The 21,533-nt window shown below is 43.3% G+C and overlaps 1 protein-coding gene across 2 annotated transcripts in view; it reads left to right on the forward strand.

Annotated features, from left to right (window-relative positions):
• Positions 1-13,831: 13,831 nt before the first annotated feature.
• Positions 13,832-21,533, forward strand: part of CNN3 (calponin 3, acidic) — a 42,990-nt gene continuing 35,288 nt past the window's right edge. For both annotated transcript variants that reach the window (XM_006830941.1, XM_006830940.1), the window contains exon 1: positions 13,832-14,085. In XM_006830941.1, coding sequence (XP_006831004.1) covers positions 14,029-14,085 — 57 coding nt within the window. In that variant the 5' untranslated portion in view covers positions 13,832-14,028. The remainder of the gene's footprint in view (positions 14,086-21,533) is intronic.

The raw sequence follows: 21,533 nt of genomic DNA on the forward strand, positions 1-21,533 counted from the left end.
TGGGATATATTTAAGGTCATATTTTGGCTCTTGTGGACTTGTTTACATTTTCTTCAGCTTCAGTTTGAATTTGCATATGAGCAATTGATGGCGTGTTCCACAATGTGCCCCTGGCCTTGTTTTGACTGATGATGTGGAGCTTTTCCATTGTCTCTTTCCACAGATGTAAGCAATTTGATTTCTATGTATTCCATCTGGTGAGGTCCATGTGTATAGTTGTCTGTTATGCTGTCTAACGAGGGTATTTGAAATTAACAAAATCATTGATTTTGCAGAATTCTATCATGCTATCTCCAGCATCATTTTATCACCGAGGCCATATTTTCCAACTACTGATCCCTCCTCTTTGTTTCTAGCCTTTTCATTCCAATCACCAGTTATGATCAAAGCATCTTGATTGCATGTTTGATCAATTTCAGATTGAAGAAGTTGGTAGAATTCTTTTATTTCATCATCACTGGCTATAGTGGTCGGTGTGTAAATTTGAATAATAGTGGTATTAACTGGTCTTTCCTGTTGTTGTTGTTGTTAAGTGCCATGGAGTCAGTTCCAACTCATAGTGACCCTGTACAGGGTTTCTGAGGCTGTAAATCTTTACGGAAGCAGAAAGCCTCATCTTTCTCCCGCGGAACATCTGGTAGTTTCTAACTGCTGACCTTGCGGTTCGCGGCCCGATTCGCAACCACTACGCTACCAGAGCTCCTTTAGGTGCATGGATATTATCCTATCACAGACAACACTGTACCTCATGACTGAGCTGCATGTGTTCTTTTTGACAATTAATGCAACACCATTCCTCTTCAATTTGCCATTCCAGGAATAGTAAAACCTGTGGTTGTCAGATTCAAAATGGCCAACGTCAGTGCATTTCAGCTCATTAATGCCTAAGATATTGATGTTTATGTGTTCCATTTCATTTTTCACAATTTCCAATTTTCCCAGATTCATACATCATACATTTCATGTTTCGATTATTAATGGATATTTACAGCTGTTTCTCTTCATTTTGAGTTGTGCCCCATCAGCAAATGAAGATTTCGCAGGCTTTTTTCCCACAGGCTTTACTCCATTCGCATCATCACAGTCAACTCTACTTTGAGGAGGCAGCTCTTCCCCAGTCGCGTTTTGAGTGCCTTCCAACATGAGGAACTCATTTTCTGGCACTATATCTGACAGTAGTTCTCTGCTATTCATAAGGTTTTCAGTGACTAAATATTCAGAAGTTGTTTGTCACTCCTTCTTCCTAGTCTGTCTTTGTCTGGAAGCTCATCAGAAACCTGTTCACCATGGGTGACCCTGATGGTATTTAAAGTACCTGTGGCATAGCTTCCAGAATCACGGTAACTCACAAGCCACCACAGTACGACAAACTGACAGATGAGTAGTGGAAGAATGTTAATAGTGACCAATTATTAGGTGGTTACTTTTGCCAAGCAATGCCACGTAATTAAACACTTTGCATACATCATGTCTTGAAAGTGTCATTACAACAATCCTGTGAACCAAACAGCTTGGGCTTGGCTGCTAAGATTTTTAAGTAGGGTGGATCCCATGTTCACATGTGTATTTAGAAAAAAATATATTTAGGCATTAGCCTTGAAGATGCATTGGAGAGGGAAGTCTAGGAGGCAGGATGGCATTCAGTAATAAGAGATGATATGAAGAACCTCAGCTTAAGACATGGGTATGGAGGGAAGAGGATATAGTTAAAAAGGATTGGACTTGGTGCTTAATTGGCTGTGTGGGAAGGAGGAAGTAGGCATTCTAGATGATTCTTTTGCAGGGTAAATCCAGATATTGTGGGACCTGAAACTGATACAAGTTTGGAGCTCTCCTTAAGAAAAAGAACAGAAAACAATGAATTTTAAAAAAACAATAACTCGACAGTATTTAACAACAGCAAATCTTTACAGTAGCAGAAAGCCTCATCCTTCTCCTGTGGATCCACTGGTAGTTTCCAACTGCCAACCTTGAGATTAGCAGCCCAATTCGTAACCACTACTCTACCAGAGTTTCTTATTTATTTATATTTGTTGTTGTTGCTAAGTGCTGTTGAGTCGATTCTGCCCCATAGCTACCCTGTATAGGGTTTCTGAGGAGCAGCTGGTGAGCTTGAACCTCAGACCTTGCAGTTCAAATGACTTTGCAGTCTGGCACATTAACCCACAGCGCCACACCAGGACTCCATTTATTTATATGTTGTTGTTGTTATGTGCCATGGAATCGGTTCCGACTCATAGTGACCCTGTACAGGGTTTCCAAGGCTGTAAATCTTTATGGGAACAGAAAGCCTCATCTTTCTCCCGCAGAACAGTTGGTAGTTTCGAACTGCTGGCTGTGAGGTTAGCAGCCCAATTCGTAACCACTACACTACCAGAGCTCCTATTTATTTATATGGGTTTATAAATATAAAAGTGTTCAAGAGCAAAGATATCAGTTTAAGGACTAAGTTGAGCCCCATTAAGCTGTGTTGTTTTTAATGCCTCATATGCATGTGAAAGTTGAATGGTATCTAGGGAGGACGATAGAGGAGTTGGCACATTTGAGTTACGGTGTTGGAGAAGAATATTAAAAGTACTATGGACTGCCAGAAGAACAAACAGATCTGTGTTAGAAGAAGTCCAGCCAGAATACTCCTTAGAAGTCAGGATGATGACATTTTGTTTCTCATAATTTGGACATTCCCTATAGAAGAACATTATGCTTGGTAAAGTGGAGGGTCAGTGAAATACCCTAAACAAGATGATCTGGCACCATGGCTGTAACATTAGACTCAAGTATAACAATAATTGTGCGGGTGGTGTAGGACTGAGAAGTGTTTTGTCCTGTTGTGTAGAGGGTCACTATTAGTCAGAACCAACTCAATGGTACCTAACTACAACGACAACAAAATAAATATTATACATACACACACACGAGGGTGTGTCAACAATTATCATCACTCCAGTTATATTAAAATGTGCATTCATGTCCATGGCAGATGACAACATTGATCATGCACATGAAATGATTCTGTAGAATAGACTAGTGACAGTGGATTATGTGGCAAATCATTTGCAAATCAGCCATGGCTCTGCCTATGAAATAATTCACAACAGACTTGTGCTTTGAAAAGTGTGTGAGAGATGGGTACCACAACAATTCATGGAAGAGCATAAACAGACGTCGTTGGACATCTGAAAACAAAATTTGGACCACTACTTGAAGGAAAATAAAAATTCTTTAGAAAAATCATTACTGGTAACAAGACATGGATTCATCATTACGAGCCTGAGAGTAAATGGCAGAGTATGAAATGGAAACATCCTCAACTGCCGACCAAGAAAAAGTTGAAAAGTCAACCATCAGCTGAAAAATGATGCTTACAATTTTCTGGGATTCTGAAGGGCCAGTATTGGGGCACTATCAGGAAAAAGTTCAACAATCAACAGTGCTCCTTGCAGTGAGATGCTCACTGTAGAGCTGTAGCCTAAACTTCAGACTAAATTTAAATACAGAGGACTACTATCCAAGGGTGTTGTGATCTTGCATGACAATGCACATCTACATACCTCTGCCCACACTGTTGACACTTTGCAAAAAACTTCATTTTGAAATGTTAAAAGCATCCTCCCTATAGTTCATCAGACTTTCACCTGTTTGGTCCTTATGACTAAGTGAAGACAGCAGGGCATTTGTGACTCACAGCTTATCCTAAAACATTTTGTAAATAAGGGGATACAAAAGCTTGCTGACAGATGGACAAAGTATATTGAAAAGCAAAGGGATTATGTAAAAATGATGAATTTCTAAAAGTTGATTAAAAGAAATTCTTCAGCTAGAGTGTGGAGAATTTTTTACTTACCCTCATGTATGTGTGTATATAGAGCATTCGTATGAAACTTTTTTTCAGTTAAAATATTGTAAAGTGAAGAAGCAATTACCATTAATTTATATGGAAACAGTTGTGTGTTTTTTTAAAAAAAACTTTATTGTAAATTAAGTGAAGGTTTACAGAGAAGATCATCAGTTTTACTCAACCAATCATACACTTTGTTTCATCTCAACGATTGCAATCCCCTCCATGCACCAACAGTTATCCTACTTCCTCCCTGTGGTTCCTAGTTGCAGTCCCCCTACCTTCCCATCCATTCTCAACTTTGTCCTTAGGTGTATGGAAACAATGTTTGAACATTCTCAAACACAAAAGATGAACTACCAAATAACACATTGTTGTTGTTGTTGTTAAGTGCCTTCGAGTTGGTTCCGACCCATAGCGCCCTTGTACGGGGTTTCCGAGGCTGTAACTGTAAAAATCTTTACGGGGGCAGAAAGCCTTATCTTTCTCCCGCGGAGCGGCTGGTAGTTTCGAACTGATGGCCTTAAGGTTCGCAGCCTGATTCATAACCACTACGCTACCCCAAAATAACCCTAACATACCGTGTTCACAGATACAGTTCAGAGTGGCTTGATGCTGAGATGCTGAGTATATAGTTCCTGGGGAAGGAACGTGGGTTTGCCATCTTGCTGCCAGGGGTGCACACTATCTCTTTAAGGCTTGCAGCAAAACGGTTGCAGAATGCTAGTTTTGCTTTTTAACTTATTGTTTTTAAGGTGACAATCCTCTTTGGATTTCTTTCAGTTTGTGAAAACATATGCTAGGTCTCTCGTAAAAGCAAAATGGCATAAACTGAACTTGTGAGAGAAAAAAAAGTGAGTGGTTACGAATTGGGCTGCAAACCTTAAGGTCAGCAGTTTGAAACTACCAGCTGTTCTGGGGGAGAAAGATGAGGCTTTCTGCTCCCGTAAAGATTTACAGCCTCGGAAACCCTGTACAGGGTCGTGATGAGTTGGAACTGACTCCATGGCACAAAACCACCACCACTACCACCACCTGAACTGGTGTTAGGTGCTGTGTAATTGATTGCAACCCACAGCAACCCTATATAACAGAGAAGTCCTGGCCCATTCAGTTGTCTGGGCTATAACCTTTATGGAAGCAGATGGCAGGCCTTTCTCCCAAGGAGCTGCAGGTGGTTAGCTGTTGGTTAGCAGTTGAGCGCTTAACCTTTATGTCACCGTGGCTTTCTTTATCCATGAGAGGGCTTCAAAAAGTTCATGAAAAAATGGAATAAAAGATAATGGATTTTTTTCTGCACGCTTTTTGAAGCCCTTTTGCGTGTGTGTGTGTGTATTCCTCCCCCCCCCCCCCCCCCGCCAGCATTATTTCCCTCCAGTTTTCTTTGGGATGTGTATCCTCCCTCTCTCAACTCCTGTGGCAATGGTGGAGCTGCCTACCTACCTCCTATGCCAACTCCAGGTGGATACCCCTGACCTATTCAATCCGAGCTGTCCTTCCCAGTAGCCAGTGATAGATACAATGATAGTTATAGGTATGTGACCTAGACTGGCCAATAAGACATCATTCTGTGACTTTTTTTTTTTGGACCTGTTGGGAAATAGTTCATTTTTCTGTTATGCTTTCTTTTTTGTTGTGGCTTATGAGAGGATGGAGTCCTGGTGTAGTGCCAGACTGCAAAGCCATTTGAACTGCAAGGTCAGCAGTTCAGGCTCACCAGCTGCTCCTCAGAAACTCTATACAGGGTTGCTATGGGTCGGAACCAGCTCAATGGCAACTAACAACAACAACGAGAGGATGGGATATAAACCTGGACCTGGTGGCGGTCATTGTGTGCCACCAAGTTGGATCTAACTCATAGTGGCCCTTTATAATAGGGCTTCCAAGGCTGTAAATCTTTGTGGGAGCAGAAAGCCTCCTTTTTCTCCCTCGTAGTGACTGGTTGATTTGAACTACTGAATTTGCAGTTAGCAGTCCAGCTCATCATCAATCACTGCTGTTTGCTCCAAGCTTGGACCTGCAGTGACTAATTGGACACTGAAGAGAAGAGTCTGAGGATGCCAATAGAAAGAACAGATTTGTGGAGAACACATTAGTCATGGTGCCTTTGAATGAGACCCAGAATCTTGTCATGCCTACAGTTATATCTGTTCCAATCATTTTCTGTCACACCAGTCAATGAATCCCACTTTTTGTCTAAGTCCATTTGAGTGAGTTCTGTCTTCTGTAACCAAGACACTCCACACCCGGATCTTTTTTACCAAAGAGAAATCTGATAGGCCCTGTTTAGATCATGTTGTTGTTGTTATGTGCTGTGGAGTTGGTTCCGACTCATAGCGACCCTGTACAGGGTTTCTGAGGCTGTAAATCTTTACGGGAGCAGAAAGCCTCATCTTTCTCCCGCGGAACTGCTGGTAGTTTCGAACTGCTGACCCTGAGGTTCGCAGCTCGATTCGTAACCATTACGCTACCAGAGTTCCTTATGCTCCTTAAAATTAATAACTGTGCCCAGAGGGATACATTGCACATGTCCAGCTCTGGTGGTGCAGAGAGTGGCCATGTGATAGGTAAATTAAAGAATCACATGTCATGAGTGGTGGCCAGTCCCCGCAAAGAGGAGATGCAGCGTACACAAAAAGGAGCTAACAGACCCAGTAGGAGTGATTTCAGAGTCTTAAGGGATCTGAAATATTGTTTTTCATAAATCACCCTAAAACAGACCTGATTTCAAATCCCAGTTCTGCATTCTGATAAACAAATGACCTTGACCAAGTTATGTACCCTCCCTCACTAAATCTTAGTTTCTGATTATAAAATGAGAATAGGTAATATTTACCTTTACAGTGGGGTGATGTTGTAATTTATCTTCTAAACAGGAACATTTTTGAGATGGAAAGGGTGCACTATTCAATGACCGTAGCAAGGTTGCAAGGAGCCCTCGTAGGCTAGTGGACTATGAACTGGAATGCTAATTGCCAGGTACGCAGTTCAAATCTACCAGTTGCTCTGAGGCTTTCTGTTCCAGCAAAGACTAGTTGTTGTTAAGTGACGTTGAGTTGTTTCCAATTCACAGCGACCCAGTGTAGTTTCCAAGGAGTAGCTGGTAAGTTTGAGCCGCCAATGTTGCAGTTCAAACCGACCTTGCGGTTCAGTGCTTGTCCTACAGCGCCACACCAGGACTGCTCCCATAAAGATCCACAGACTCAGAAACCCTATACAGGGTCACTATGAGTTGGAACTGACTTGACGGCACACAACAGTATTGTTGGAGACAAAACATGATCATGCCTATTAATGGTACCCTCTTGCTCTCTCGGAGTCCTAGTGTGGCGCTGTGGGTTAATGCGCCAGACTGCAAAGCCATTTGACCTGCAAGGTCGGCGGTTGAAGCTCACCCAGCGGTTCCTCAGAAACCCTATACAGGGTCACTATGGGTCGGAACCAACTCAACAGCACTTAACAACAACAACAACTCCCACACTCACTGGTGCCCTTGTCTGGGGGATAATTTGGATGATCTGATTGCCCCCAGCTAGATGGACTGGCAAAGTGGCAGCATCAGTGGGCTCAAGTGTGGCCACAATTGTGAAGTTGACCCAGGACCTGGCAGTGTTTTGTTCTGTTGTGCATAGGGTTGCTATGAGACAACATTGCCCATAGCACTCCTCCACTAGCGCTTGTTGTTGTAAAGTGCTGCCAATTCACTTCCAACTCATAGTGATGCTCTATAGAGTTGCCAAGGAGTTTCAACTGCCCAGGCTGTGGTTCAAACCAAACTTGCGTTCCAGTGCTTATCCTACAGTGCTACAGCTTACAACATGAGTATTCAAAAGTCTTTTAGTTGCTCCTTACCCGTCAAGCTGGAATCCTAGTATAGCTCTGTAGGATCAGCACTGGATTGCAGCCCACAAGGTTGGCAGTTCAAACCCACCAGCTGCTCCTTGGAAACCCTATACAGAGTTGCTATGAGTCAGAACCAACTCGGTAGCACTTAACAACAACCACCCTTCAAGCTGGATTCAGACGAGGACATGGAACAAGGGATATTATTGCTGACATCAGATGGATCTTGGCTGAAAGCAGAGAAGACCAGATTAATTTCTTCCTTTTAGATAGGCAGGTGGATCAGAACTACTGATCTTGCAGTTAACAGCTCAATGCCTAACTGATTACAGCCTCAGAAACCCTATTCAGGGTCGCTATGAGTCGGAACCGACTCCACAGCACATAGCAACAACAACAACAAGTGGGTCAGAGGTTACTGATGTATGCTTAACCTTGAAACAACAGGACTATGTGATACAGGGATTGAGGCATAATCTGAACGGGTAAAACAGGGGAAATAATGTTAAGATGCTTGACTGTCTTACAACTATTGGTTTCCCTTGCCTATTATTGTAAAATAGACACTTGAGTGGGATAGAAAGGAATATTGGGAAACATGATTACAGAAAGCTTGTAAGCCCATCTTCAGCCTATAACTGACTGGAATACCTAAAATGGGTTCTAGAACTGGCCCCGTGAAATAGGCTTCCTGTGGAGCCTTTGTGGTGTATAGGACCTTAGGTGGAATCCTAAGTTCCATCCAGAGCCTTCTGTAATGGAACATTCCCTGTTGAAAGAACAAGCATGGACCAGCCTGAATCAGCTAGAATGACAGAAGATACTTCTCCAAAGACAGACCAGCAGGAAAAATCCAGAAATCAAAAATGACAGTCTGACTGTCTACTGCAAGAACAACCAAGTTGTTCACCGGGGAACCATCAAGGCAAGAAATAAAGTCCCTTCAGGAGAAACTCCCTTCCAAGACTGAAACTCAAAGAGAACATATGAGTAGGCATGTAAGCTTTCTGGTGACCACGTTGGTCTGCTGTGAGTGCAAGAGGGGAAAAGGCAGCAATGAAGAAATGGGCTGAGTTCAGCCATGTATCATAGACTCCCATCAACCTGGAGATGAGAGAGAGAGGTCCAAAGTTGGTCCAAAGTATAGTGAGACCTGGGACTTCTGAGTCCATGGACAAGGACATAGCCACAGAGGGCTAGGGCTGAGAGTGAAGGGTCCAGCTGATATGAAGGGGAGATGCACAAGAACACCGAAACTTGTAGATAGTACCCATTCTACCTAGCATTGATGGCTTAATAATCAGAACTCGACTAGAAAAAAAATTTTCTTTGATAAAGGAAACAAGTGTAAATTGCTACAATTTGATGAACTTGACCTATACTTATGGATGTAGTAGCTCAAAATACCAACTGCAAGGGAAAATACTTCACATCAAGGATCAATGCTATCCCCTATGTATACAGGTTAGATTGGGACAGGCAACTTAGACATTGGCTACCTAAAATGGAGGCACTATAAAGGCATGAAGTAACTGGCTTACGAGGTTTCAAGAGGGAGTTTAGTTTCAGAGTGTGCGGGGGAAGGTAGAATCCCCACTGAATAGTTCTCATCTTGTCTGGATGTTGTTGTTAGGTGCCATCGAGTCGGCACTGACCCATAGCAACCTTATGCACAGCAGAATGAAACACTGCCCGATCCTGGGCCAAACTCATTACTGTTGCCATGTTTGAGTCCATCGATGCTGCCACATGGCCAATCCATCTCATTGGAGGTCTTCCTCTTTTCCTCTGACCTTCCACCTTAACAAACATGATATACTTCTCCAGCGACTGGTCCCTCCTGACAATATGTCCAAAGTATGAGAGATGAAGTTTGGCCATCCTGGACTCCAAGGAGCACTCTGGCTGCACTTCTTTCAAAACACATCTATTGGTTCTTTTGGCAGCCCATGGCAATTTAAATATTCTCCCCAACACCATAACTCAACACCATAACTCAAAAGCATCAATTCTTCTACTGTCTTCCTTATTCACTGTCTACTTTTGCATGCATATGAGGTTATTGAAAATACCATGGCTTGGGTCAGGTGCACCTTAGTCCTCAAGCTGACATCTTGAAAAAGCTCTTGTGCAGCAGATTTATGTAATGCAATACATCATTTGATTTCTTGACTGCTGCTTCCGTGAGTGTTGATAGTTGATCCAAAAAGAATGAAGTCCTTGAAAACTTCAATCTTTTCTCTGTTGATAAGAACGTTGTTTATTGGTCCAGTAGTGAGGATTTTTGTTTTCTTTATATTGAGATGTAATCCATACTGAAGGCTGTTCTCTTTGATCTTCATCAGTAAATGTTTTAAGTCCTCTTCACTTTCAGCAAGCAAGGTTGTATCATCTGCATATCGCAGGTTGTTAATGAGTCTTCCTCCAATCCTGATGGCATGTTTTTCTTCATATAAACCAGCTTCTTGAATTATTTGCTCAGCATACAGGTTGAATAAGTATGGTGAAAAAATACACCTTGTCACACACCTTTCTTGATTTTAAAGCATTCAGTGTTCTCATGTTCTGTTCAAACAACTGCTTCTTGGTCCAGGTTCAGATCCTTCATGAGTACAATGAAGTGTTCTGAAATACTCATACTTCGCAACGTTGTCCATAGGTTGTCATGATCCACACAATCGATGTGTAGTCGATAAAGCACAGGTAAACATCTTTCTGATATTCTCTGCTTTCAGCCAAGATCCATCGGACATCAGAATGAGATCCCTCGTTCCATGGCCTCTTCTGAATCCGGCTTGAGCCTCTGGAAGTTTTCTGTCAATGTATGATTGTAGTCGTTTCTGTATTACCTTTAGCAAAACTTTACTCCTATGGGATATCAAAGAGATTGTCTGATGATTTCCACATTCCATTGGGTCACCTCTCTTTGGAATGGGCACAAATATGGATCTATTCCAATCAGTCAGCCAGATAGTTGTCTTCCAAATTTCTTGGCAGAGATGAGTGAGTGCCTCCTGTGCCACCTTACTTTTTTGAAAGATTTCTATTTTGATTCCATCAGTTCCTGGTGCCTTATTCTTTGCCAATTCCTTGAATGCACCTTGGACTTCCTCCTTCAGTATTATTGGCTCTTGATCATATGCTACCTGTTGAAATGGTTGAACATGAACCATTTCCTTTTGGTACAGTAACTCTGTATTTCAGGTCTGGTGAAAAGATATGGGGATAAGATTCTTATGATTCAGTAGTGAGTAATTGTTATCATGACTAATTGCGACGGTCATAACCGTAAAGGTAAAAGTTTTGTAACAAAAAGAGGGAAGTAGTTAATGTTACATTCCAGGAACAGAAGACCCTAGGACCATCAAGGGAGAAGAGCATGAGCAGAATGTGGAACCCTATCCAGAGAAGCAGCGACACCTGAGATGGAGGCCAAGCTGGCGAGAAAGAGCAGCTGAAGACTCATGGATAGAGAAAGGTTGTGTGCTTGCCACTAGGAGGCAGACTTTCAGAATGTGCACTGTGGTTGTTTGAATGATTATATATTCTTGAGTGTTTTTGTGTACATCGAAAAAGAACAGAGGGAATTGCAGCAAATACTGTTGAATGTGATGCATGGAGTGTATTGTAATCATTGCAATGAAATGATGAGTGTAAAGCCGATGTTCTCCCATGTGAATGAATTATCACTCGATTCACAATAAAAAACTTTAAAAAAATACATAAGGAAATTTTTTTTGGGGGGGTGATAGATATGTCTATTTTCTGATTGCTGTGATGGTTTTATGAGTATATCCATATATTGATGGGTGGTGGTGTGCATGAGGTGCATTGGTTAAGAACGGAAGGCGAGAAATTGTAACACAGATGGGAGTCAGTCACACTTTAACTTTTATATTATGAAAATCTTTTTACAAACATTCTAATAATGATTAATTTTGGCTGGCTAGAGAAATCAATAATTTTGTTTATACCTTTTTGTGACAAAAATGAATGACATTCTACAAGGCATGTTCTCATTGCACTCTGGTCACACAGAAGTCATGCTTAAATCACAGCAGGAAAGATTTATAGTTTGGGTATAGAAAAGCACTTAGATTTGTACCTTAAATCTGGTTGCCATTTCCCACACCTTGGCCCCAAAGGAGAGTGGGTGAAATCTTGTGGATGGCACACTGCCATTATCATACTACAGGAAAAACAGCCCAAACAGCTCACCCCACTAATTGTGGGTCAATTGTGTCATCATTGTGTGGGAAGCATGACCTAATTATCATTACCAGCTCTTGACTAAGTTAGCAAATCACTTATAAATCATTTCACTTTTTCTCCTATTAGTCTCTTCCCTTTGTCCTCAGGCTCCCACCCCGGACTAAGTCATTTCAAAATCCTTGAAAAATTAATAGCTGTTTAGTGCATTTCCTTATAAAGCCACCTTATTCATTTCTGTTCCATAATGATTCAACTATAATGTGATATTTTGGCTTCTTTTCTCAAACAGGCGGTGACAACTGGCTCCATTATCTCTTGGTATAGATGCTGGAATTTGGTACCTAATATTCTCATCCTAGGAGCTCAGGAATCCAAGCCTGTCCTGGGTGTGCATCAGAAAGTGATGATACAAGGTGAAGCTTTGGAGTTGGATAGGTCTTGGCCAGTTCTCTGAGTTTACTCATCTCTAAACTAGTTATGATATTTACTCAGTAGTTGTTTGGGGAAGTAAATGCTGTAAGGAGTCTTTGTGTGGTACAAATGGTTAATGTTCACCCCTGCTAATTGGAAGGTTGGAAAACTGGAGGTGTGGGTCCACCCAGCGATGCGTTGGAAGAAAGTCCTGGCCATCTACTTATAAAAAATTCAGCCATAAAGTACCTTGTGGAACACAATTGTACTGGGACCTACACGGGGTCTCCAGGAGTCTAATCAATTCCACCGCAACTTTTTTAAGTGAGACGTTTGTAAGACATCTAGTACAGTACCAGAAGACCAGGTGAGTGACAGATGTTCTGTTCCCTTGCTCCTCTATTAAATGATTGTGAAATCAGAGAAAAGATAAGTGGGGTAGGACACAGGACTGTGAAAGACAATGGAAGCCATCTTGGGCCTAAAGGATGCTTTTCTAATGAACTCCGAATTCAAAGAGACTGACACCTCACTCCCTTACTTTCATCTTCCCCAAGTTTACTGAGCAACAGCAACCTGGCGCTGTAGGGTAAGCACTTGACTGCAAGATCGATTAGAACCGCAAGGTCGACGGTTCAAACCCACCAACCTCCTCGGAAATCCTATACAGGATAGCTATGAGTCGGAACCGAGTCGATGGTACATAACAACAACAAAAAGGAGTCGGTGCGAATCTAGAAAAGGACTTGAAATGCCCCGACTATTCCATGTCACATTTTCTTTGCACTGCATTCAAACGTTTACTCACAAAGTGAATTGAGTTTGGCTGAAAGCCTTGACTGTTTCGCCGTTCGGCAGCCTGGTAGAGGTCAGACCAACAGTTGGGGTAGGCTGCTATTGAGGGAATGAGCAGGTGTCGGTGGAGAGCTCCCTTTTCCCTGGCTGTGAGGCTCCTAGGCTGCTCGCAGAGTATCCAGCAGCGGGTGGAGGAGCCCTGCCCTCCATCTGGGTGCGCAGGGCGTCGAGCCAGGTGGGATAGGGGTAGGTGGGTGGGAAGAGGGGCAAACAAAGGCGGTGGGTCAGCGGAGAGCCAGACTTGGTGGCCTTTCACGCCCTTCTACTAGCCCTGCGCGCAGCGGCGGATGCCTGAAAGTTGACGTGAACAGCGAGCGTTGGGAAGCCTCCAGGCGCGAAAACCCGGGGCGGAGACCCACTCCCAGTCAGCCAGGCTAATCCGCACTCCGCACTGCCCAGCCCGCAGCGGACCCGGAGGAGGGGCCTGCTAGCTGGCGGCAGTTGTGGCGTGAGGGCGGAGCGGGATACTAGGACCCCAAAGCGTTGGAGCTCGGCCCCCGCGGCCCCCGCGGCCCTTCAATTAGCCGCCCCGCCCCTCGGCGGAGAGACGGCCTTCTATTGGTTGGGCTAGTCAGCCAATCCCTAAAGGCCCCGGAGAAGGGGTGGGAGGCAGTTCGTGGGGACTTGCGGTGAAAGAGGCTGAACTAGCGAGCGGGCGACTAGCGAGTCGGACTCTAGAGTAGACCCAGCCGGACCCAGTCCCCAAAACACCGCCTGAGCCCCTTTGCCGCGTCGGGGCATCTCCTGCACCGCCCAGAAGAGCGAGCTCCGAGCATCTCCCGCTGCGGCCACTCCTCGGGGCCAAGAGCGGGGAAGCAGAGTGCAAAAGACCCCCGGACCTTGTGCAGCCTCCTGCCGTCCGAACCACCATGACCCACTTCAATAAGGGACCTTCCTACGGACTCTCGGCCGAGGTCAAGAACAAGGTACGCCGGGAGTCGGGTGGGACGGGGCGCCTTTGGGCGAGGGTTGCTAGACGCCGCCCTGGGGGTCGCCGGACAGGGTAATCTCTGGGCCTCGCTCTACAGCGCGCGCCTGGACTCCCTGGCTTCGTGGAGAGATGTCGAGGCGCTGCGAATGTTACTGCGGGTCCTTGTCCCATTCCCGGGTCAGATCGCGCCGGCTCCCGGGCGCTCTCCTAGCTTTGTTCCCGCGCCGCGGCGGGGACTTTCGGCTGGCGGTGGATTCCCGGGTGTCTAGAATCCCGTAGCGCCCGCCTCTCCAGCCCCGTTCGGCGGCTGTAGGGCTCATCCCGCCGGGAAGGGGGCGCTCCTGCGTGACCATTCGCTCATAGGTGGGGCCGGCCCGCGCCTGGGGACCTGAAAGCCGCTGCAGCAGCCCCGCCATCCTGTCCTGGTCGGGGCTCCAGGCCGATTATGAGCCTCCGCCCACCTCATCCCCGCAGTCGAATTAAGCATCTAGCTAAATTAGGCGGTTACGTGGCCTAACCCCGGGCCCCTCATTGTTCCTCGCCTCGCAGGGAGGGAGACCTCCAAGCGTCCCACTGCCTCTATCCCTTCACCCCTCAGCTCCCGGAGGAACTGGGGAGGGTTCGAGACCCTTCACTTTCCCGAATGTCGGTGCCTTGAGGCAAACTGCTGTTTCTTTTGCTGGAAACGGAGACAAAGCCTTAGTCGCTTTGAGAGTGCTGCTGCTTTGGATTTGAGACTTTACAAAGCACCGAGAAGTTTGTTGTGTACTAGACTTTAACGATTGCAAGAAGTATCTTTGTTGGTTGCTTTTGTTTAGGTTTTTTTTGCTGAGACAGTGGTGGTTTGCAGTAATTGGACTTTGGTGACGCTCATCTTCTTCCACTTGCCTAGTACAAGAATGCTTTAGGTTTATCTCTGGGTCTTTGGTCTGGGAAAGAGATGAGAGGCGTCCCCCTCCTCAAATCCCCTCCTTCCTTCCTCCCTCCCTGCATTCCTGGCCCATGACATCAGGGGTTTCTTGGGGGAGAGACCAGCCAATCGGCGCGGAACTGCGCACAGAACACTCATTGTCTCTTTTCTGCTGTTCTGGCCAAAGCGCCACAAAGGAGAGCTGCTGTGGTTTAATACCCATTAGCCTCCCTGGGAGCTGAAGCTTGTCAGGATTGCCTTCGCTCGGACAGACCGCTGGTGGAATACACTGGCATTGTTAGTGCTTTAATATCCCTGTGCTGGGGGTGTACGCCGTGTGGAGCAAATTTTACAGAAGCAGGGAAGAGCACCATTGTTAAATCCCCAAGGGAGAGGTTGGGCTCTTCTCTCCCTCTGATGATAGGCATCATACTATAATTATATGAATGAAGTTTCAGCAGTCTTTGAAGCAGGGAGTTGATTTTTATGAATCTAAAATTGATTCATAAATTAAAATTAACTCCTTTTTCAAAGCAAGGTCCTTTAACTTTGGTGTCAGATGTGTTGCCCTAATTAGTTAGCAAATGGTTTGCTAAACATTTTCTTAATAGATAGAAAGATGAGTGGCTTATCTGTGAATGATAATTACAAATCTCACCAACTTAAAACTTTGTTGCGAAGCATTGTTCTCTTCCCTCCAAGGTATGTAAAACCTGGCCTTTTCAGGGGAAGGAGCAAGTCCGAACTATTGTATAAGATATCCTTGCCTGGCTTGTGCACATTAATTATAATTGCGCTTTGTGATTCTTGGTTGCAGCAGTTGAGTCTCTTTATCTATTGGCATTGTAAATGAGGTACTGATAACTTTGTCTGTCCTTCCAGTGACTGACTTTTCTTGGATGTTAGCATGTTAATTTCTTTTTGCTGACTAAGGGAGCAGATGGTGTCCCTTTCTTACTTATTGAGCAGATGAAAGGAAATCCATAGACTGAGGCTATATCACTATAATTTTGTACATTTTTTTAACACAATAAAACCTCAGTTTTCAGAACCTTTGGGAAGTTATAAAGGTTGTGGGTTTATCCCTTTAAGCCCAAAATTTAATAACCCCTTTCATTTATAGCATCCTTTAATACAGCATCCTTTCATAGGCGTCTTTTGATCTTAGCAGCAGAGCAGCTTTGTGAGGTGGGGAGGATTGTTGATATTATTTAACATCATTTACGGACAGACCACTCACCTCAGAAAGGATCTGATTTACCCAAGGTCACAGAAGATAGTTGGAATAGTTGAAGAATTTTAACTCTTTAAAATGCTTCATTTAGTGAGGGGCTTTTAGAAATCTGCCCCTTCTCCTATTTTTGCTGTCCACCTGTCACTTCTTGACATTGTGATTATTCATGTAATGCTTTTTCTAATGTTCTGGGTTTGGGAATCCGATAGCTGTGTTTGCTAGGTCTTTATATGAGATATTATATTTCAGCTGGGCTCAGGATTTGCTTCATAAGAAAAGTGGGCATATGGAAACATGAACATTGACATTACTTGATTTGGACACTTTGATTTTTTTCCTTTTTCCTTGTGTATTGAATACATGGTATATCATGTTTTTTCTTAAAACTCGTTTAACGGAGTGAAGAATTAAACATTCTAGGGAGGCAGGATAGAATGGATGTTTATGTGAGTTCTAGGCCTACCTCTGCCACTTACTGCCCTTCCTGTAACATTGTTTTGTTGAGAAGTAACTGGTTTGTAGCAAGTTTTAATACATACAGGATAGTTATTTGCTCTGAGCAGTAGAATATTAGTATTAATATTACATTTCTTAGACTTATATGTTGTAGCCTCTTTAGGCATTCTATTTCTATTAAGTACTGGGCAATTAAGGACTTGGAATCCTGGTGTGGCGCTCTGGGTTAATGCACCAGACTTGCAAAGCTGTTTGAACTGCAAGGTTGGCTGTTCAAGCTCATCAGCTGCTCTTCGGAAACCCCTATACAGAGTCTCTATGGGTTAGAACCAACTCGACGGCACTTAACAACAATTAATGAATTGAGGAATTCTTTAATTTTAAATACTCATCAGTAAAGTTTCAAAGAAAAACTTAAGACATTTCTTTGATGAGACAATAATACAAGGTGGCTCATACGATAAGCACTGGACTGTGAACCACAAAGTCCATGGTTCTAGCCCACCAACCATTCCATGGGAGAAAGATGAGACTTTCTGCTTCCTCAAAGATTTAAAACTTTGGAAACTCTATACAAAGTTGTTATGAGCAAGAACCAACTCAATAATACTTGCCAACCACAACAACAAAATAGAGTCCTAAGTGGGCAGCTAAGGTTAAGAAGGTATTTAAAAGCAGCTCCTATAAAACTCGAATCTTCCAGCCTGGAACACGAACAAATTTTCTTTAGTAAGATCAAAAAGGCCAGTAACTTTTAACCTCATTGCAGTACAAAAACCATAATAGAGTAGAAGAACCAGGGATAATGTAAAAACTGGTGTAAATAGTTCAGTTAGGGATATAGTTGTTGGTGGTGTTGTTAAGTACTGTGGAGTCAGTTCCTACTCATAGCGACCCTGCACAGGGTTTCTGAGATTGTAAATCTTTAAGGGAGCAAAAAGCCTCATCTTTCTCCCATGGAACAGCTGGTAGTTTCAAACTGCGACCTTGAGGTTAGAAGCCTGATTCGTAACCACTACGGTACCAGAGCTCCTTAGAGTTGTTGGTAGGTGCCTTCAAGTTGGTTCCAACTCATTGTGGCCCCATATACAACAGAACAAAACACTGCCTGATCCTGCACTATCCTCACAGTCATCATCCTGTTCGGTTCGAGTCCATTGTTGTAACTACTGTCAATCCATCTTGTTGAGGATCTTGCTCTTTTTCACTGATCCTCTATGTCCTTCTCTAGGGATTAGTCCCACCTGATAACATGTCCAAAATGCCTGAAACGAAGCATCTCTTCTTGCTTCTAATGAGCATTCTGACTGTACTTCTTCCAAGATAGATTTGTTCAGTCTTCTGAGTGTTTGTGGTATGTTCAGTATTCTTTGCCAACTCCGTAATTCAAAGTTATCAGCTTTTCTTTGCTCTTTCTTATTCATTGTCCAACACTCATATGTATAGTGATTGAAAATACATGACTTGGGCCAGGTGCACCTTAGTTCTTAAGGTGACATCCTTGCTTTTGAGCACCTTAAAGGAGGTCTTTTGCAGGAGATTTGCCCAATGTAATGCATTGTTTGATTTCTTGACTGCTGCTTCCATGGACATTGATTGGTTACAGGTAAAATGAAATCCTTGACTAATTCAGTATTTTCTCTGTTTATCAAGTCAGGGATGGGGAGGATGGTGACACTCAGTAGGATGCTGCAGGATGAGTCAGCCCTCAACTGCATCTTGGGGCCCAAAAGGAAGAAGGGAAACAGTTTTGTACCTCATATTGTTGCTGTTACTGTTGTTGCTGTCAAGTCCGTTCTGACTCATAGCGACCCTTTATAGGGTTTCCAAGGAGTGACTGGTGGGTTTCTACGACCTTGTGGTTAGCAGTCCAGTGCTTATCCTACAGTGCCACACCAGGACACTGTACTTCGTAAGGCATGAAAAAACATGGTCTGTCCTCAAGGGAAGAACAGCATTTCTCAAGACTTGACTCTGAATAAAATGCTTATGTCAGGATATTTTTGGTAAAGTGGAGAATGCAGTGAAGCTTGTCCTTCCTAGGCGTAGAGCAGTTGCTTGCAGGGAAGTTTTGTGTAAGTCTCAGTGAGATAGGAGGAAATCCACTGGCAGCTTGGGGGTTGTGGGTGGAGGGTAACACTGAAATGATGCTACCTCCCCCATTTGTGTGTGTGTGTGTGTGTGTGTGTGTGTGTGTGTGTAGGAACCAACTGAAATATTTGGAAAGAATGAATTTGGAATGCACAATTTTGCAGACTTCAGGTCATATAGAATGTCTGATCTGAGTAAAGTTGCTCCTCATAGAATCTATTTGGTTATAAAATGGTATCCCTCAACAGCAGAAAACCATTTTGGAAAAGTTCTTACTGAAATCCTAAATTATTAAAGAGTAAGTTAAGCAGTTACATTGTTATTATTGTTTTAAAATACTGTTGAGTTGATTCTGATTCATAAGGACCCTGTGTTAAATCTTTGTGGGAGCAGAAAGCCTCATCTTAATCCTGTGGAGCAACTGATGGGCTTGAACTGCCGACTTTGTGGTTCCCAGTCTGGTGCTTATCTTGCATAGTCAGCATGCTCCCAAGCAATTAAATAGTAATAATTAGAATATGACCAAATGTTCCATGAGGTCCTTACTGCCCAATGCTATTTGGATGTCTAGCAGACCTGAGGCTACCCCTGGTGGGAGTGACCCAAGGCTGAGTGTGGATGCCTGCTTTAATGTACCCTGTGATGTTTATTCTGTCTGATCTGCTGCCAGAGCACCAGAATCTTGGTAAAACTGTGTAGATTAGGCTTAACTTTTTTTGTTTTGTTTTATAGCTTTATAGTTGGAGAATGGGTTTTTAATTTTAAAATATTTGGTTTTGTTTGTTTAATGTCTGTTTCTTCCCACCAAAGTTGGTATGTGTCAAGATCCAGATTTTAGATTCTGTAACATGGGGTACCCAGTAAATATTTCTTGATTTAATGAATGTATCCATCAGGAATAGATTTTGTTGTCTCTAGAAATTAGAAGTAGACAACCCTATTAAAGTAGTCTACAGATAGGAAATCTTCAGTGCAAGTGTGATGCTTTTAAAGAACACAGCCTGTTTTTCTTTTATCCCAATGAATGAGCAAGAAACTGTCCTTATTTATTTTGTGTTTTGAAAACAGTTTTTAAAAATAAAATCACATAGATACATGTGTTTTTCAGAGTTAATGGGATTTTTCAGGGAAGTTAACAGCTTGCAATGTTGTTGTGCCTTCAACTTGGTTCCGACCCATAGCGCCCTGTATAAGGTTTCCGAGGAGCAGCTGGTGAGCTTGAACCGCTGACTTTGCAGTTCAAACGGCTTTGAAGTCTGTTGCATTAACCCACAGTGCCATACCAGGACTCCCAACAGGTTGCAATACAGGAGCAAAAATTACTCAGGGCACAGTTGTTCTAGTCAGCTGCTGATAAATGCCCACAGGACACACTACTCCCCCAGAAGTCTCAGCTTGAAGGCATTCTGCTCTAGCTCTGTAGGTCAGCACACCTACCTCCCCCACTGTAGGCAAGCCTCCTGCCCAAAGTCAACTTACTTTTATTTGTTCCTCTGCTACTCCTCCAGTGTCACAGCTTTCTGTCCCAGGGTCAAGGAGGTTTAATGTGCAGGGAGGAATCTTGGAGTCCAAAGATTGCATTCTCCTCCTGGTTCGTCTTTGATGATAGTAAACCCCCTCCCCCCCGCTCCTGCTTCTGAAATGGCTCATTTTACAGCTTGTTTTCTTAGACAATATTACATTAAAAACTTAGTACTAAGAAAATTACTTCTTTGTTGTTGATTTTGTGTGCCTTTTGATAACGTTCATATTTCTTTTCTTACCATCCAAAGTTAGGGAGGGACAGGAGAGGCACCCCAGGTAAGACTTTATCTCATATCTGCATCTTCTAGTGAACCGGCAGCCCTGAGAAGTAAGTGGCCTCGTAGGCAGTCTGGCTCCCAGTGGGGACGGGCCATGGCATTTTGTCTGCACTTATCTTTTTTTTTTTTTTGATCAAGCTTATTCATTCTAAATTTTAACCAGGATTATTATCAAGCTTGCTGATCTTTGACTTCCACTCTTAATATTCCAAAAGTAAGTTAAACAGTGAAGATGTGCTAATATTTGCCTCCACTAGAGAGGTCCATATTTCTCCTGTGCCCTTTTCACTTCTAAGTTAGGATCATGAGGTTTAGTGTAGAATAAGCACTGGACCATTAACCACAAGGTCAGTGGTTCAAACCCTATACAGAGTCACTATGAGTTGAAACTGACTCATGGCACTTACCAACAACATCTTTTTTATTTCCTTCCTTCTTTCTTTCCCACTTAACAGTGGATCTTATCAGTGTCATTAAAATAAAGAAGCACACTAGGATGGCTTTGGTTCCTCAGTTATTAATGGCCATTTTATCAGGGAAAGTATGGAAATGTTTTCTTTTTCTTCTCAGTCTAACTTGGTGTGGTGGTGGGCAGGCATATGTTCTCAGAATTTGCGGGCATATTTTATTTTATTCTGGGTGATAGAGTCATAGTATATCCCATTTGCATGGATACAGTTGAAAATCTGAACTCCATTTATAGCCACAGTGGACTCTTTACTGTTAGTCATATGTATTTGTACCTTCCTGTTTCATTTAAGAATTTATTGAGCCCAAGGGTAGTGGTGATGGCGATGTGCTGTCAAGTTGGTTTCAACTCATAGCAATCCTGTATAGGGTTTCCAAAGAGGGACACAATCCTGTATAGGGTTTCCAAAGAGGGACGCAATCCTGTATAGGGTTTCCAAAGAGGGACGCAATCCTGTATAGGGTTTCCAAAGAGGGACGCA

Source organism: Chrysochloris asiatica, unplaced genomic scaffold (genome assembly GCF_000296735.1).
Source record: "Chrysochloris asiatica unplaced genomic scaffold, ChrAsi1.0 scaffold00002, whole genome shotgun sequence".
NCBI lineage: Eukaryota > Metazoa > Chordata > Mammalia > Afrosoricida > Chrysochloridae > Chrysochloris > Chrysochloris asiatica.